We start from the raw sequence: 18784 nt of genomic DNA, 5'->3' as shown, positions 1-18784 counted from the left end.
AAAAGGCCTTTGACAAAATTCAACAGCCGTTCACGCTAAAAACTCTCAATAAACTAGGTATTGATGGACTGTATCTCAAAATAATAAGAGCTATGACAAACCCACAGCCAATATCATACTGAATGGTCAAAAACTGGAAGCATTCCCTTTAAAAACCAGCACAAGACAAGGATGCCCTCTCTCACCACTCCTATTCAACATAGTGTTGGAAGTTCTGGCCAGGGCAATCAGGCAAGAGAAAGAAATAAAGGGTATTCAATTAGGAAAATAGGAAGTCAAATTGTCTCTGTTTGTAGATGACATGATTGTATATTTAGAAAACTCCATCGTTTCAGCCCAAAATCTCCTTCAGCTGATAAGCAATTTCAGCAAAGTCTCAGGACACAAACTCAATGTGCAGAAATCACAGGCATTCATACACACCAATAATAAACAGAGAGTCAAATCATGAGTGAACTCCCATTCACAATTGCCACATAGAGAATAAAATACCTAGGAATCCAACTTATAAGGGATGTGAAGGACCTCTTCAAGAACTACAAACCACTGCTCAATGAAATAAAAGAGGACACAAATGGAAGAACATTCCATGCTCAAGGATAGGAAGAATCAATATCGTGAAAATGGCCATACTGTCCAAGGTAATTTATAGATTCAATGTTATCCCCATCAAGCTACCACTGACTTTCTTCACAGAATTGGAAAATACTACTTTAAAGTTCACATGGAACCAAAAAAGAGCCTGTATAGCCAAGACAATCCTAAGCAAAAACAACAAAGCTGGAGGCATCACACTACCTGACTTCAAACTATACTACAAGGCTACAGTAACCAAAACAGCATGTTACTGCTGCCAAAGCAGATATACAGACCAACGGAACAGAACAGAGGCCTCAGAAATAACACCACACCTCTATAACCATCTGATCTTTGACAAACCTGACAAAAACAAGAAATGAGGAAAGGATTCCCTATTTTAAAAATGGTGCTGGTAAAACTGGCTAGCCCTATGTAGAAAGCTGAAATTGGATCCCTTCCTTACACCTTATACAAAAATTAACTCAAGATAGATTAAAGACTTAAATGTAAGACCTAACACCACAAAAACCCTATAAGAAAACCTAGGCAATATCATTCAGGACATAGGCATGAGTAAAGACTTCATGACTAAAACACCAAAAGTAATGGCAACAAAAGCCAAAATAGACAAATAGAATCTAATTATACTAAAGAGCTTCTGCATAGCAAAAGAAACTATCATCAGAGTGAACAGGCAACCTACAGAATGGGAGAAAATCTTTGCAATCAACCCACCTGACAAAGGGCTAATAACCAGAATCTACAAAGAACTCCAACAAATTTACAAGAAAAAAACAAATGACCCCATCAAAAAGTGGGCAAAGGATATGAACAGACACTTCTCAAAAGAAGACATTTATGCAGCCAACATATGCATATGCAGCATAGATGACATATGAAAAAATGCTCATCATCACTGGTCATCAGAGAAATGCAAATCAAAACCACAATGAGATACCATCTCATACCAGTTAGAATGGCAATCATTAAAAAGTTAGGAAGCAACAGATGATGGAGGGGATGTGGAGAAACAAAAATGCTTTTATACTATTGGTGGGAGTGTAAATTAGTTCAACCATTGTGGAAGACTGTGGAGATTCTTCAAGGATCTAGAACTAGAAATACCATTTGACCCAGCCATCACATTACTGGATATATACCCAAAGGATTATAAATCATGCTACTATAAAGACACATGCACACGTATGTTTACTGCAGCACTATTCACAATAGCAAAGACTTGGAACCAACCCAAATGACTGTCAATGATAGACTGGATGAAGAAAATGTGGCACATATACACCATGGAATACTATGCAGCCATAAAAAAGGATAAGTTCATGTCCTTTGCAGGGACATGGATGAAGCTGGAAACCATCATTCTCAGCAAACTATCACAAAGTCAGAAAATCAAACACCTCACGTTCTCACTCATAGGTGGGAGTTTAACAACGAGAACACATGGACACAAGGCAGGGAACATCACACACCAGGGCCTGTCAGGGGGTGGGAGGCTGGGGGAGGGATTAGCAGTAGGAGAAATACCTAACGTAAATGACGGGTTGTTGGGTGCAGCAAACCAACATGGCACATGTATACCTATGTAACAAACCTGCACGTTGTGCACATGTACCCCAGAACTTAAAAGTATAATAAAAAAAATAAAAAAAGAATCACTTTACATTGTTAGATTTCTAAAGGGCTTCTGGAGGATGGTGTTAGGGATACAAGGTAACAGGACTGGAAGGATAAGCAAAAACTTCATAGTTTCTCTGTTATGACAGAGAAAATTGGTGGGAGTGCGGTGAGCGGAAAAGCCACAGAGAGGAAAAACTAGTTTGCCATTTTAGTTTACATACCTCTCTACTATTTGTGTCTTTACCAAGTTTTCATTCATATATTACTTATTTTATTTTTTTGAGACAGAGTTTCGCTCTGTTGCCCAGGCTGGCAGTGGCGTGATCTTGGCTCACTGCAACCTCTGCCTCCGAGGTTCAAGTAATCCTCGTGCCTCAGCCTCCGGAGTAGCTGGAACTACAGGTGTGCGCCACCACACCTGGCTTTTTGTATATTTAGTAGAGATGGGGTTTCACCCTGTTGGCCAGGCTGGTCTTGAACTCCTAACCTCAAGTGATCCGCCCACCTCGGCCTCCCAAAGTGCTGGGATTACATGTGTTGAGCTACCGCTCCCAGCCATATATTACTTATGTATTTTTAAAAGAAAGAAAACGAATGCCATATTGAATTCTCCAAAAACATTCAACTCCCTCTTAATCAATATGCAGAAGCTATACAGTCATTCCTGGGCTTTTCTGAAAGCATTATCAAGTCCTTTGTTGCAATTTTTATAACTCATAATGTTCGGGGGAATATCTATTAAAATGTAATTTTGAAGTCTCAAAAAGTCACCTTTTAGTCTCATTCCTAAACTTTATTTTCGTAAAGCAAATTTCTTCAGTTTAATTGGGCAAGGGAAAATGTATAGAAAAAGGAGTTGCTATTAGCAAACAGTAACACACATGACAGGAACATCGTTTTACATTACATTTAATTATTTTACCTATAATAAAAAGAAATTTGAAAAATCATCTTTTAAAAATTCACCACAGAACACTTAACACTGCAAAATACTCATTCATCTGGCATGCAAAAGAAAAAAAAAGCAGATTTAATGTTTTTGAAATTCAGAATCAAATGTATCAATGATTTACACAATACAACCTCACCCTCCAAAATTCAATTTAATCAATGAAATTGGTTTCTACTTCCTTAAACAGGAATTTATCTAGATTTGGTCTAATCATGCATCATTCCTCAATTCTGGAACTTATGATAAAGGGGACAAAAGGTACAATGTGGGGGAAGAAGGGCAGAAAACAACAAACTGAAGTATTGTACATGGATGAATATTAAAGCTTTCAATAAATTCTCTAAATTAGGCCCAAATCAAATTCATCTCAGCATGCAGAACCAAACTCATCTCAACTATCTGAAAGACAATAAAGAATAGAATATTGTATCAAAATCCAAAGCATCAAAACTAAAAAGCAACTCTTCACAAATAAGCAAATAAATTAGCTTTTATGTCACTGGCATCAAAATACAAAAAAGATAAAAGATTGGTTTTTTTTGTTTGTTTGTTTGTTTTCTGAGATGAAGTTTCACTCTGTCGCCCAGACTGGAGTGCAGTGGTGCGATCTCGGCTCACTGCAACCTCTGACTCCTGGGTTCAAAGGATTCTCCTGCCTCAGCCTCCTCAGTAGCTGGGATTACAGGCGCACTCCACCACGCCCAGCTAATTTTTGTATTTTTAGTAGAGATGGGGTTTTGCTATGTTGGCCAGGCTGGTCTTGAACTACTGACCTCAAACGATCCACCCACCTTGGCCTCTCAAGGTGCTGGGATTACAGGCATGAGCCACTGTGCCCAGCCAAAATGTTTTTTTAAAAAAGTTCTCAAATCCTCAAAATCAAAAGCAGCAGAATTTTAAAAAATCAGACCTAAAGGTTTTGTGGGGGAAGGGTAGAAGAGGGACGATACTTGTTCCTATCTTTCCATAACTCGTTTTTATATATATTTTAAGTTTTTCTAATAAATTTCCCCCCTCTTACTCCCCCCACTCCCCAATCCATACCTTTGAGTTCTGTGGCATAATTGTCTAACCCATGCTGGATAAGATTCCAAAGACTGAGGACTCAGCAACTGAGCAAAACAATCTTGGAAAGATTTCTTCTTGTGTTTGTGTTTTTAGCACTTCAGGAATTGAAAACACTGCTTATAAGATACCTCCTGTCCTGGCAATAACAAATGCTGGCAAGAACGTGGAGGAAAGGGAACTGTCGTACACTGTTGGTGGGAATGTAAATTAGTACAATCACCATGGAGAACAGTTTGGAGGTTCCTCAAAAAACTAAAAATAAAGCTACCATATGATCCAGCAATCTCACTGCTGAGTATATACCCAAAAGAAAGGAAATCAGTATATCAGACGTATCTGCATTCCCATGTTTGTGGCAGCACTGTTCACAATAGCTAAGATTTGGAAGCAACCTAAGTGTTCATCAACAGATGACTAGATAAAGAAACTGTGGTGCACATACACAATGGAGTACTATTCAGCCATAAAAAAGAATGAGATTCAGTCATTTGCAACATAGACGGAACTGGAAATCATTATGTTAAGTGAAATAAGCCAGGCACAGAAGGATAAACATTGTACATTCTCACTAATCTGTGGGATCTAAAACTCAAAATGATTGAATTTGGGAACACAGAGAATGAAAGGATGGTTAGCAGAGGCTAGAAATGGTAGTAGGGATGGGGGATGGCTAACTGGTAAAAAAAATAGTTAGAAAGAATGAATAAGACCTACTATTTGATAGCACAACAGGGTAACTATAGTCAATAATTATACATTTAAAAATAACTAAAATAGTATAATTGGATTGTTTGTAACACAAAGGATAAATGCATGAGGGGATGGATACCCCATTCTCCATGACGTGATTATTACACATTGCATGCCTGTATCAAAACATCTCATGTACCCCATAAACATATACACCTATTTAGCCACAAAAAAATTTCTTTTAATTAAAAAAATTTTTAAAGATATCTCCTATTCTAAGTAGAAAGAGAAGACAGGAAAAAGCAGCCTGCCCTATGAAGGCAAACTCTTTAATCAAGTCTCACAAATAGAGAATCTTAAAAATTTTTAAATGTTAGGGTAAGGGAACAGAAAAGGAATCTCAATGAATGGGGCCATCAGGAAATGGATCTGTCCAAACCAAAAAGTTTTATCTGTAGTCACAAGCCAAGAAGGGACTCATATGATTTAACTCCAAACTTACATATGAATATCTCAAGTAGATACCAAGTTTACTTGACTATTCCAAACTCAGAACTCATCACTAGAAGAGATCTATTCCATTGTTGGCTATTTTTACGAGTTATTTATTAGACACTTACTTAATTATCAAAGACTTCTTTATGCTAATCCTAAAATCTGTTGCTAAGTCTTTCCATGGAGCCAAACAAAACAAGGTAAATCTCCATGAGAAGTGTCATATTCTCCCTTAATAGTAAATCCAAAACAGCCTAGCAATGTATATACCCCTAGATTTATTCGTTATTACATTATACGATCCTCCAAATCCAAGAGTACAACATAGGCATGTCCATGTGCACCCACATACACATTATTTGATGAGTTGAACTAGATAATCTCTGAATTTCTATTTCTAAGATTTTATTAAATATACATTTATAACATTCTTTTTAAAAAAAAATTAAATTATCTCATCTCAAAATTTAAAATGTGACTCCTAGGTCCCTAGGTGAATGCAGTAAAAGGGGCTCCCGAATTATTTCCAATTCAAACATCTAACAATTCTACTCCACCTACTCACAGTAAAACTACAATGCCATATATGTTTTTAGAGAAGCTCTAAAACTGTATTTTTTTGCCCAATATTCCCACTGCCAAGAATTCATAAGAAAAAATGTGAACAGGAATAACGTGCTATATATACAAAGGTATTCAAAGCATCTTATCTATACCAGCAAAAAATAGATACCCCCAAAGTGCCCAAAAGGAGGGGAAAGGAAAATGGGAAAAAATTACACCTATTAAAACGTATTTTGAACACTAGATAGAAACAGGACAGTTTGGTACATTAAGAAACCAAGAGATCATAAACTATTCTAAGCTATGATTGTAATTGTAGGTAATACGGAAAAGGCTGGTGGCTTTGTGGGTGATTTTTTTCTCTTCAAATTTGTCTCTGGCATTATGGTTGCATAATTTTTAAACTAAAAATGGAAAATATAAAGCTATTTCCAAATCATCTAACCTTAACATCTAAAAAGAGCTAAGATCCCCCTCTCCCCTTCAGGAGAAGCATGCTGTTGAACTTAACTTAGAAGTGTTAACTTAGGGTGATTAACTAAATCACCCATGGTTGAGACTGCTAAAATAGAAATACTTAAGTCTATTTAAATGGTCAGAAAGCTTGCTAAATCTAAAACATGCATTTATGAAACACAAGATGTTATTTTGCTGATTCACTGAGAGATTTCATGTCATGTTTTTGTTTTGATTACATAATCCTCCCATATTTTAGAAACTTAAAACCTGGTTTCACCTTAATGATTAAGCTTCTGATTGACTAGTGTGCAAAGGCTAGGCTATTCCATTTTAACAAATAATGTATCTACACATTTGAAGAGAGTTCAACCCAGAAACATCAAAAGCAAATCTAAATGGAAAGTATGGAGAAAATTTACAATCTTTAGGAAAAGTAGAGATGGAGTAGGGAATAGTAGTAAACTGAAGTAGGAAGACCGGTGGCTTATGTGTGAATTAACAATGGTAAACAATCCTTGCTGGGCTGTTTCCTGGGTCCAGAATTTGCAGGTGGTCCTCAGGAGCTCATCTAGGAGTTACTACCCTTTGTCCTGTGGCAGAGAGCTGCCCATACACTTGAGTTAAGCACTTTTTGTCAGGGAAAACAGTAAAATCTAGCAGGCTTCAAATCCAATTTCTGAATATCCCCTAATTGCTTATGTAAACCATAAGTCAATCTAAGAACTACTGAAAAGAAATGGAGGTAGAAGGCCATTAAATACTTCCATCACTTGATCAGAAATATTATCAATCTCCTCTAGCAACCAAGAAACTGGGTATTTGTACAGGACTGGGCTTAGAAAGAAAACTGCAATCTACCAATTTAGACAAGGCATAATTATTACAGCAGAAAAAGTTCCCTCCTTCCTTACTACACACACCAAATTTTTATTGCCCATCTTCTTCATAATGGGGTGGGAGTAGAGGAGAGGACAGAGAGATGAATACCGAGCAAAACAAGAAAGAATAATACAGAAAAACACAAAGATTTCTAAAAGGAATGTACAGACCAAAGGAAGTTGTTGGGTATTAACAGTTCAAAAAAAAAAACAAAAACAAAACTCAAAACATCAGAACTGGCAAAGTAGAGCCTAATATCACCTAATCAGCACATTTTCTCCTTAAAGGAGCATCTAAATGAAAAGCCACGTTACAATAAAAAGGCAAGTATGTTCTCAGAATGAGGGTCCCTAATGATTATAAATTTTTAATCATGATACCTCAGGCTTTACTGTAGGACATAACTGACAATTAAGCATTAGTGTTGGCTGACCAGGGCACCCTCCCCTGAGTGACATTAAGATTAAGTGACTTATTCTTGCTCTCAGGCACCCCTTCTTTTCATCTTCATGCTGACCATAGCCCTCACATTAAAAATAGTCTTTGTTCAGACTGGCCACAACACAATTGTTTCAGTTTTAGCTTTATTTCATAAAATACTTTCATGCCCTCTACCCTAACTCCTTGATTCAAGTCACCTTGACTGTACTGGATGGAATGTTAGGCCATCTCTTCCACAGGCCATCTATTGAGTCAACTAGTTTCATTCAGAATCTAGGTGAAATTCAAGAGTATCATGATCAGTCTCCTAAATACTGATATATAAGTAGTGGAATCATCTCCTTTTAGAAAGTTTCATTAAATTAATATGACTCAAATGACAAATAAATGTAGTAGAAGCATGTTATTTTAGATTACTCTAAGGGACTGGATAACACCTTCTACTGTGGTCAAGAGTGATGAAGCCTCCACTGTTAAAACCAACATCTGTAGAGAATTACAAAACCAAGAACCCAGAGCTCCTGTAAGAAATCTGTTAGAGTGAAAGGCAAGAATCATGAGACTTTTCTAGTCTATTTTGAAGAACTCCAGATATATTCTACAACCTTCCTCTATAGAACACTCAAGCAATTCTCATACCGAGGATGGTTAAGACTTTCTTATAATCAAGATCTCTCCTTGTGGAGCCCTTTCAAGGTAAAAAGCTCGGCTCAGACAAATTAAATGTTTAATACAATTGTGAATTCCTTAAATCAGTTTTCATCCAAAATCATTGCCTCACAGTAAATAAGAAAAAAAGGTCATAGATTGCTTCTGGCTCTTTTTGTCAATAATCTTAATTTATATTGGGGTTATTTCTCACTTAAAAATTTTTTTAATTATTTAAAATGTACCATATATAACATAAAAATTAGAAAATAAAACATACACAGAAATCTGTAATTTTGCACAACCAAATATTTCATGGGTCAAAGTTTAAACTTTCAGACGAAGTTTTTAAAAAAGCAGATTTATGAACTAAAAAGTAGCCTATACTCCTGAATTCAACCATAACAAAGGGACTTAATCTAATTTAATAGCACTGAGTCCTTCTATAGATTTTTACCTGTAGAAAATAAGACAAAATTGATCGAGTATTTAGCAAAACTAGTCTCTTTTTTATTGTGTAAACAGATAACAAGATAACTATATAACTCAGAACTTTAAAGTTTCTCATGTTTATGCTAGACATATTGTCTTTTCAGATAATGCATGCTTTCTAAATTGTGTTATGAAAAATCCTTAAAACTATTCAATCAAATCAGGCCAATTATATATCTTGTTGACAATTTTCTTCCAACAATAATGTGTATCTAAAGGACACTAAATGTCTTATCTTGGAAAGAATTCCCCTCTTATTTCATCTAGCTAACTCTTACTATCTTTTAGGTCTCAAATGTTAACTTCTTCCAGAGGCCTTCCCCAAATCCAGATTATATGCCCTAGTTATATACTCCTGATACCACTTTCTACTTCCACTAACAAAGCATTTAAATACACTGTATTGCAACTGTCTAGAGGTCAAAAATAAAATTAGAACAGCCTCAAAGTGGTAGAGAAATCAACCCTTCAGATTAGGCTGCAGTTGTAAACAAGGTGGGGTGGGCAGAGGCAGGAGGGCCATAAGTGAGAAACTCCCTTGTAAAGGAGAAACGCTTTGCAAAGGCTTCTCAAAGTAGTGTGACAGCCAAACAGGACAGTAAGACTGACTGTATGCTGTGATTTACACTGATCCATTCACTTTTATAATAATATATATGATGGTTTAAAAATTAGATGAATCAATTTAAGAAAAAAGGTAATACACACTTTATTTTAAAGATTCACAAACTGGATAAACCTCACCTGTCATAGGATCAAAGAGCTGATTAGCTTCTAAGTCTGTGAAAGTACTACTACAGACAGGACATTTGAAGGAAGCCCGGTTGGTCGAATCTCTCTCATCGGTCTCAATTCTTCTTCTCATGTGGTCCAGTTTATATTTTACCACATTAACAAGAGTACGATAACTGATGAAGTAGTAGTTATGGCGAGTGGTTTTCCCATCTGCAGCAGTCTCTACCCTCATTCTGCATTTGATAAACTTGTCTCCCTTTAAATTATTCAAAACTGATCGAAGTTGCTTCCGATCAAACTTGAGCAGCTCCAGCATATCCTCCTCTTTCACACAAGGGTTCCTGATCAAGATGTCCAAGGCCAGAGCATGCTCAATGCCATAAAATCCCCGGATCACATACTTGGCTAACCGCTTCAATGCTGCTGGAACTTCAGTGAGGACATCTGGGTCTGCCATCTTTAGCAACGAACTCCAACTTTAAATATACTGAATTCAAAAAAAAATAGAAAATTAGCCAGGTATAAGAACATGGTAATCATATCCACTATCCTTGCAGTGCCAGAAAAGTACCCAAAGAGTTTAAAAAGATTTCTAATACCTAAGCATTTAACAGAGCAGAACAAGATTTTCCTCTAGAATGCACAAAAGATTACACCCAAAAAGCTTTACATATTTCTTAAATGGCTACTTTTATGATCTATAGTGTGTTTGATTAAAAAGTAACTTATTATTTATAAAACAATATATTACGTCAAGTCTACTTTACTTCAGAAGAGAAACACAAAAAAAGCTACATGAAATGCTCACTATTCTTTGGGAATGCTGGAAACCCTGAGAAAACTAGCAGTTCACATTTCCTAAAAGTGTCTTTGTTTCCTTTCTTGAGTAAAATTTTTCTACCAAGATTCTAGGATGTTTTACATAGTCATGCTTTCACAATAAAATCACAACAAACCAATAAACACATGAGTAATCACCACCTGGGGCGTTTGACAAAATCATTAACTGTTGTAAAACTGAAAGAAAGTAATACTTAGATCCAGTTTTACCAACCTTGAAAAATTGAATCTGATAATCAAGGAAAGACCATCCAGTCCTTAAAAAGGTAGAAAATGAGGGAGGGAGAGCAGCCCAAAATATTCTTGAATACTGGATCCCTGGACAAAGCAGAAACTAAGTGTACCTCATTTCCGTACCATGACCCAGAAAGCTGTCTTCTCAAAGCCCACATTGGCATATAGTTTACTTTAAAAACCTGGGCTTCAGGCAGAGACACAACCAAAAAGGAGAATTTTAGACCAATATCCTTGATGAACATTGATGCAAAAATCCTCAATAAAATACTGGCAAATCGAATCCAGCAGCACATCAAAAAGCTTATTATCCACCATGATCAAGTGGGCTTCATCCCTGGGATGCAAGGCTGGTTCAATATACGCAAATCAATAAATGTAATCCAGCATATAAACAGAAACAAAGACAAAAACCACATGATTATCTCAATAGATGCAGAAAAGGCCTTTGACAAAATTCAACAACCCTTCATGCTAAAAACTCTCAATAAGTTAGGTATTGATGGGACGTATCTCAAAATAATAAGAGCTATCTATGACAAACCCACAACCAATATCATACTGAATGGGCAAAACCTGGAAGCATTCCCTTTGAAAACTGGCACAAGACAGGGATGCCCTTTCTTACCACTCCTATTCAACATAGTGTTGGAAGTTCTGGCCAGGGCAATCAGGCAGGAGAAGGAAATAAAGGGTATTCAATTAGGAAAAGAGGAAGTCAAATTGTCCCTGTTTGCAGATGACATGATTGTATATCTAGAAAACCCCATTGTCTCAGCCCAAAATCTCCTTAAGCTGATAAGCAACTTCAGCAAAGTCTCAGGATACAAAATCAATGTGCAAAAATCACAAGCATTCTTATACACCAATAACAGACAAAAAGAGAGCCAAATCATGAGTGAACTCCCATTCACAATTGCTTCAAAGAGAATAAAATACCTAGGAATCCAACTTACAAGGGATGTGAAGGACCTCTTCAAGGACAACTACAAACCACTGCTCAATGAACTTAAAGAGGATACAAACAAATGGAAGAACATTCCATGCTCATGGGTAGGAAGAATCAATATCGTGAAAATGGCCATACTGCCCAAGGTAATTTATAGATTCAATGCCATCCCCATCAAGCTACCAATGACTTTCTTCATAGAATTGGAAAAAACTACTTTAAAGTTCATATGGAACCAAAAAAGAGCCCACACTGCCAAGTCAATCCTAAGCCAAAAGAACAAAGCTGGAGGCATCATGCTACCTGACTTCAAACTATACTACAAGGCTACAGTAACCAAAACAGCATGGTACTGGTACCAAAACAGAGATACAGACCAATGGAACAGAACAGAGCCCTCAGAAATAACGCTGCATATCTACAACTATCTGATCTTTGACAAACCTGAGAAAAACAAGCAATGGGGAAAGGATTCCCTATTTAATAAATGGTGCTTGGAAAACTGGCTAGCCATATGTAGAAAGCTGAAACTGGATCCCTTCCTTACACCTTTTACAAAAATTAATTCAAGACGGGTTAAAGACTTAAACGTTAGACCTAAAACCATAAAAACCCTAGAAGAAAACCTAGGCATTACCATTCAGGACATAGGCATGGGCAAGGACTTCATGTCTAAAACACCAAAAGCAATGGCAACAAAAGACAAAATTGACAAATGGGATCTAATTAAACTAAAGAGCTTCTGCACAGCAAAAGAAACTACCATCAGAGTGAACAGGCAACCTACAGAATGGGAGAAAATTTTTGCAACCTACTCATCTGACAAAGGGCTAATAACCAGAATCTATAACGAACTCAAACAAATTTACAAGAAAAAAACAAACAACCCCATCAAAAAGTGGGCAAAGGACATGAACAGACACTTCTCAAAAGAAGACATTTATGCAGCCAAAAAACACATGAAAAAATGCTCACCATCACTGGCCATCAGAGAAATGCAAATCAAAACCACAATGAGATACCATCTCACACCAGTTAGAATGGCAATCATTAAAAAGTCAGGAAACAACAGGTGCTGGAGAGGATGTGGAGAAATAGGAACACACTTTTACACTGTTGTTGGGACTGTAAACTAGTTCAACCCTTGGCGATTCCTCAGGGATCTAGAACTAGAAATACCATTTGACCCAGCCATCCCATTACTGGGTATATACCCAAAGGATTATAAATCATGCTGCTATAAAGACACATGCACACGTATGTTTACTGCGGGACTACTCACAATAGCAAAGACTGGGAACCAACCCAAATGTCCAACAAGGATAGACTGGATTAAAAAATGTGGCACATATACACCATAGGATACTATGCAGCCATAAAAAAGGATGAGTTCATGTCCTTTGTAGGGACATGGATGAAATTGGAAATCATCATTCTCAGTAAACTATCGCAAGAACAAAAAACCAAACACCGCATATATCTCACTCATAGGTGGGAATTGAACAATGAGAACACATGGACACAGGAAGGGGAACATCACACTCTGGGGACTGTTGTGGGGTGGGGGGAGGGGGGAGGGATAGCTTTAGGAGATATACCTAATGCTAAATGACGAGTTAATGGGTGCAGCACACCAGCATGGCACATGTATACATATGTAACTAAGCTGCACATTGTGCACATGTACCCTAAAACTTAAAGTATAATAATAACAAAATAAAAATAATAAAAATAAAAAATAAAATAAAATAAAATAAAAACCTGGGCTTCGGGAGGTGGAGGTTGCTGTGAGCCAAGATTACACCATTGCACTCCAGCCTGGGCAACAAGAGCGAAACTCAGTCTCAAAAAAACACAAAACAAAAAACCAAAACAACACAAAACTGGGCTTTGAAATTCAGAGTACACAGCCTGTGTTTTGGTAACTATGTAATCCTGAGCAAATCCCTTAAACAATTTCAAGCCACCTTTTACTCGCTAAGAAATAAGGATAGTATCAACTACCTCAGTGGAGTTGTTGTGATTAATAAGAATATAATTAAAGTGCTTAGGAAGGATAGCTTCCATATCAACTTAAGATGTTCCAAACTAAAAATGGCTAGACTATCCACACAGACTAAATCAAGTTAAATTTCCCTAGCCCACAGGGAATTTGTTTTTCTTTTAATAGAGAGAGGGTCTTGCTCTGTTGCCCAGACTAGAGTTTGGTGGTGTGACTTGGCTCAGTGCAGTCTCAACCTCCTGGGCTCAAGCAATCCTCCCACCTCAAACTCCCCAGTAGCTGAGACTACGGGTGGACACCACCATGACTGACTAATTTTTGTGTTTTTTGTAGTGACAGGGTTTCACCATTTTGCCCAGGCTGGTCTCGAACTTCTGGGCTCAAGGGATCCACCCACCTTGGGGGCTTCCTAAAGTGCTGGGATTACAGATATGAGCCACCACACCCAGCCCACAGGATAATTTTTTTTTTTTGGAGACAGGGTCTCGATCTGTCACCTAGGCTGGAGTGCAGTGGCGCAAGCTCGGCTCACTGCAACTTCTGCCTCACAGGTTCAAGCAATCCTCCTGCCTCAGCCTCCTGAGTTGCTGGGACTATAGGCATGCACCACCACGCCTGTCTAATTTTTGAATTTTTAGTAGAGACAGGGTTTCACCATCTTAGCCAGGCTCCACAGGATAATTTTTAACAGAGACATCCCATTGAACTATTTCAATGGAGAATCATATTCTGTTATTAATACTAGTTTCAACTAACCCTTTTATTTGAAATCAGTGGTTATCAACCCAACAGATTTAATACTCTTTTTATAAGAAATATTTTTATATCCACAGTACCATACTATAAGGAAACTCTATACACCAATCAATAACCAATCTATGCATATATTTTGGGGGGAAAATATAAGGCCCTTCCTGTAATAAAGGAAAAGTAAAAGTCAGTCAAAAGAAAATATGTACTTTAGGTTATAAATACTCAGGTATGACTACATATTGTAAGATATAACAAGTAGCACCTAGATCCAAATCTGTGAACTTAGAGCCTTCCTGCTACCCCAGGGCTTAAGGATGCCTGGGAAGTACCTGGGCTCGACACCAAAGTAGTACCACAGCATACCATTGGACACACTTTTCTCTCCTTTTCAGTTTGGTCTATACATTGCACTTGAACCCCGTTTTCGTTTTTTGTTGTTTTACATCCTCAACAGTTGTCAGAACACAACATATGGCTTCAGAAACATTCAACAAAGAACAGCAGAAAAATGTCAACATAACCTGTTTCCAGGATTATTTCCTACTATTGTATTCTCCTTCCCTGCCCCATACATGCCATGCCCCAGACTAATAGTTCTCAAGCCTGGTTGTAAGGCAGAATCATCTAGGGAACGTTTTAAGAATACTGATCCTGGGCCCCACTCCTAAAGGTTTTGTCTCAGGTGGTCTGGGGCAGCCAGATTAGGCATCACACAAATTTTTAAAGCTCTTTAGGTGACTCTACTATGCAGCAAAAGTCCCTATTATATATCCTGCCAATGCTCATCCTGCATGGAGAGGCCCCTGTGCCACTTATTGCTCAGCCTGTTTGCTTTGCCTAAAACACCCTAGGGAGCTGTGAAGACTAAAATAAGGGAGTGATATGAGGACTTCACAATCCAACAGTTTTGGGGTTTAAATCTCAGTTCCAGTATTTCTTAGCCCCCCTGACCTCAGAAAATTCTCAGACTCAGTTTCTTCATATATAAAAAGTGATTAAGCCAAGTGCAGTGGCTAATACCTGTAATTGCAACACTTTGGGAGGCCAAGGTGGGGGGACTGTCAGAGCCCAGAAGTTGAAGACAAGCCTAGGAAACATAGTAAGACCCCATCTCTACAAAAATTTTAAAACTTAGCCAGGTATGGTGCCATGCACCTGTAGTACCAGCTGAGGTGGATCAATTGAGCCAGGAGGTCAAGGCTGCAATGAGCCATGATTGAGCCACTGCACACCAGCCTCGGTGACAGGACATGACCCTCAAAAAAAAAAAAAGTGATTAATGGTGCCCTGCTCACACAGTTAATGTATGAACTCAGTGAGATAATTAATGCAAAGTGTTCTGCTTTCAGGGCTGGCATAAGAGTTCAATTAAGTACTGGCATTCATAATAAATCCCCTATTTAGAAAAATGACTCTTATACCAATATGAGGAACGGACTCAAGTGAGTGAAGGTGGAGGCAGTGTGGAATACTGGGGGTATAAAATCTAAACTAAGAAGGCAAAAAAATTGCAAGAAGAGAACAGAATGAATGAAAGTTATTACAGAAAAAAAAAATCAAAAGGACCCAACAAAATATATTGGATACAGAATATGAGAGTAGGAAAAATCTTAAATAGCTCTCTGTTTTGAGCCAGCGTAGCTAGGAAAAGTACTGCCATGAGAAATAGGTGACCCCTGACGAGGAGCAGGAAGAAATGAGGAAATCACTTTTAGAAGTGTCTTTGAGGAAATACCACAGGATATTCCTCTGAATATGCCCAGCAGGTAGCTGAACAAATGAAACTAGAGCTCAGGAATGAAATCAAGCTGTGCCACTTTGTTCAAAATCTCCGCATTCTAAAATCCTCCTTCCTGACCACTACCTTCTCTCCTCCATCACTTCCCACTCACGCTGAATCTCCTTACTCAATCTCTAGAGGTCTTAGGTAAGAGTTCTCAAATTGGCAGCCCCCCCACGCATTGTATCACCCAAAGAATGTTTCAAAAATTTTCTGAATTAGTTGTCAACATTTAAAAATTGTAAGAGTTCACATAAATTTCAACTTCCAGCTCCTCTTGCAAAATTGGAAATATCTGAGGAAAAAGTGAGCCCATGTTCCCACATGGAAACAATAAGCTGAAGCCGAATAGCAGCTGGCGTTATTAGGGAAGGAGTATGGCTGGTCTCTGGAGACTTCTGAGTGTGGGACCTCCTAGGACCTTTGTGTCTTCCTTTGATCTCCATAGTCCATGAGTCAGATCCCAGCCTCACCTCCCTACCCCAGCCCAGACCCACGTGTATTTTAATCATATCAACATTTAAGGACTACTGTGCACCAGGCACGGAGCCAGAGAAACAAAGTTGAAAAGAAGGCACCCTCTGCCCTCTGTCTACCCTGTCAGCCTCATAACCAGCCACACCAGCATATTCTCAATTCCATGAGCCACATGTGCTTTCCCTGCATCCCAAGGCTTTGCACATGCTGTTCCTTCTGCCCCTACAGCTAAGCCCAAACCCCCTTCTCCTAATCATCCTTCAAGTCTCAAATGATATTTCCTCGTAGAGGCCTTCCCAGACTCCCCATTAAGTAGCATACAATCATCCCCTTTCACATGTTCCATGGCTCTTTCCCCCTTCTTGTACTTTCTCCATGTCTATCTCTAACACCAGACTTCATCTTGTTCACCAATTAATTTCCAGCATCTAGCATAGCCAGACAAGTACTTCCATAAAACTTTCCATATGTCTCCTAGGCACGTTTTGTTCCAACATGGCTCATCTTGCCAGCTTCCCCCCGCTTCACTTCCTCCACTCTTGCTTCCACGGTAGAATCGGACAGGCTACTGGGCACTCTCTTCTTAAATTTAAAACAGTTTTAAGCGGGAGGTGCGTGGATCAAATTCAGGATGTTAAAAGATTGTACTGACTGCAGAGTGGAGAAAAAAACAAGAAAAGTGGATGCGAAGATACCAGTTAGATTACTTCAGTAAATCGCCACTCCAGTTCTGGAACAACTTGGGATTCTACACATCTAACTGCGGTGTTGTGTTACCACATTTCATGGCACTTTCCACGCCTTCACACACACAGCGGCAAACTACCGCGAAACCTCCGGACCCAGCTGCCCTCCACGAGACGCGTTCGGTGATATGCACTCCTCCCCAGTGCGAGACTCCGAGACCCCAAATTCCCTCGGACTCTCCCAGTTGGGTCCAGGGCCACACTCGGCGCAGCCAAGCCCGCCCTACCCGAGGTCGCACACGGGCCGCTCCGGGGTCAATGGTTCTTTGGAGGACCAAGAGGACCAAGGCAACAGGGTAATTCATTAGGGGAGGATAGTTAAGAGGGAGCGAAAGGAAGAAGAAATCATGAAATGCAATGCCCGGCCAGGGAACTCCGAACAAGGAACAGGGAACAAGGTTTACCAACGCGAATCCTCGAACACTCCCACTACAGCCGCCCCCAGCGCTTCAACTACCGGCTTAAATGAGTCACGCCCCTTGCGCGACAAAGAAAACGCACTATTCCTGCGACCAGCTGCGGAAGCACCCCGCTACCTTTTACCAGACCAGCCAATGAGTTCAGTGAAACCTTCGATCAAGACCGTCACGCTCCGAGTGGCCAATGAAATTGAAGGCTCTGCCCTCCATGCCCAACTCTGATTGGCTTACAATCCAGGAACAGGCTTATAACCCAGGGAAGGCAGTGGCAAGATGGCGTCCCTGGATCGGGTGAAGGTACTGGTGTTGGGAGACTCAGGTGAGCGGCTTACCCTACCTCTGGGGCTCCAGACACTTTTGAGTTACCCAGTAACCCTCCCCTTAGCTTCCTTCCCTCAACTTCCTGGCTCCTCGGCCCGTGGCTGAAGTCCCTCCCAGGGCCTGAAGACTACACTTCCCAGGGGACTTTGCTCCGGGTGACGACGCGGTGGCGGCGGCGTCGCGCGGGTGGGGGTCGCGGAACCCGGGTCTTTTGCCTTCGCGGCTTTCCGCATCGGTCTCCCAGGCGACCCCAGCCTAGAGTGTATTGTCAATTCTTTTACTAAAAAAAAAAAAAAAAAAAAAAACAGGCATTGAGTATTGTATGGAGTTCTATGTTAAGGGTACAGAAGTTAGCAGGACCGTGCCTTCAAGAGATTTTGTTCATTAAGGAAGTCAAACGTGCACTGAGAAACGTGCACTGAGAAGCGTGCACTGGCAAGCGCTTCGCATGTATTAACTCATTTAATTCTGAGACAGTCCTGTTATCCCATTTTACAGATGAGAGTAGTGAGGCAGAGAGATGTAAATGACAGAATCCTTTTGAACGCGGAGTCCACGAACTTAAACGCAAAGTTATAATTATGCAGTGACATATTGGGTAGTGGTCCTGTTTTATTCTTAAC

The 18784-nt window shown here is 39.2% G+C and overlaps 2 protein-coding genes across 5 annotated transcripts in view; one reads left to right on the top strand and one right to left on the bottom strand.

Annotated features, from left to right (window-relative positions):
• GTF2E1 (general transcription factor IIE subunit 1) overlaps positions 1 to 17909 on the bottom strand; it is a 40701-nt gene extending 22792 nt beyond the window's left edge. The window contains exons 1-2 of one of the 4 annotated variants that reach the window (NM_001243861.2): positions 17826 to 17909; positions 9650 to 10127 (exon numbers count right to left, since the gene is read on the bottom strand). In NM_001243861.2, the coding sequence (NP_001230790.1) occupies positions 9650 to 10097 (448 nt within the window). In that variant the 5' untranslated portion in view covers positions 10098 to 10127; positions 17826 to 17909. Of the gene's footprint in view, positions 1 to 9649; positions 10128 to 10694; positions 10799 to 17370 lie in introns of those variants that run through there. The other 3 variants (XM_016939934.4, XM_016939935.4, XM_009445971.5) reach the window with 3 other exon arrangements.
• Positions 17910 to 17911: 2 nt separating this feature from the next.
• The window catches only part of RABL3 (RAB, member of RAS oncogene family like 3), a 56044-nt gene continuing 55171 nt past the window's right edge, over positions 17912 to 18784 (top strand). The window contains exon 1 of the mRNA XM_516675.7: positions 17912 to 18159. Within this exon, the coding sequence (XP_516675.2) occupies positions 18114 to 18159 (46 nt within the window). The 5' untranslated portion in view covers positions 17912 to 18113. The remainder of the gene's footprint in view (positions 18160 to 18784) is intronic.

The sequence above is a fragment of the Pan troglodytes genome, chromosome 2 (genome assembly GCF_028858775.2).
Source record: "Pan troglodytes isolate AG18354 chromosome 2, NHGRI_mPanTro3-v2.0_pri, whole genome shotgun sequence".
Lineage (NCBI taxonomy): Eukaryota > Metazoa > Chordata > Mammalia > Primates > Hominidae > Pan > Pan troglodytes.
The sequence above is the reverse complement of the archived record's forward strand: the minus strand, read 5'-3'. Positions and strand labels throughout refer to the sequence as shown.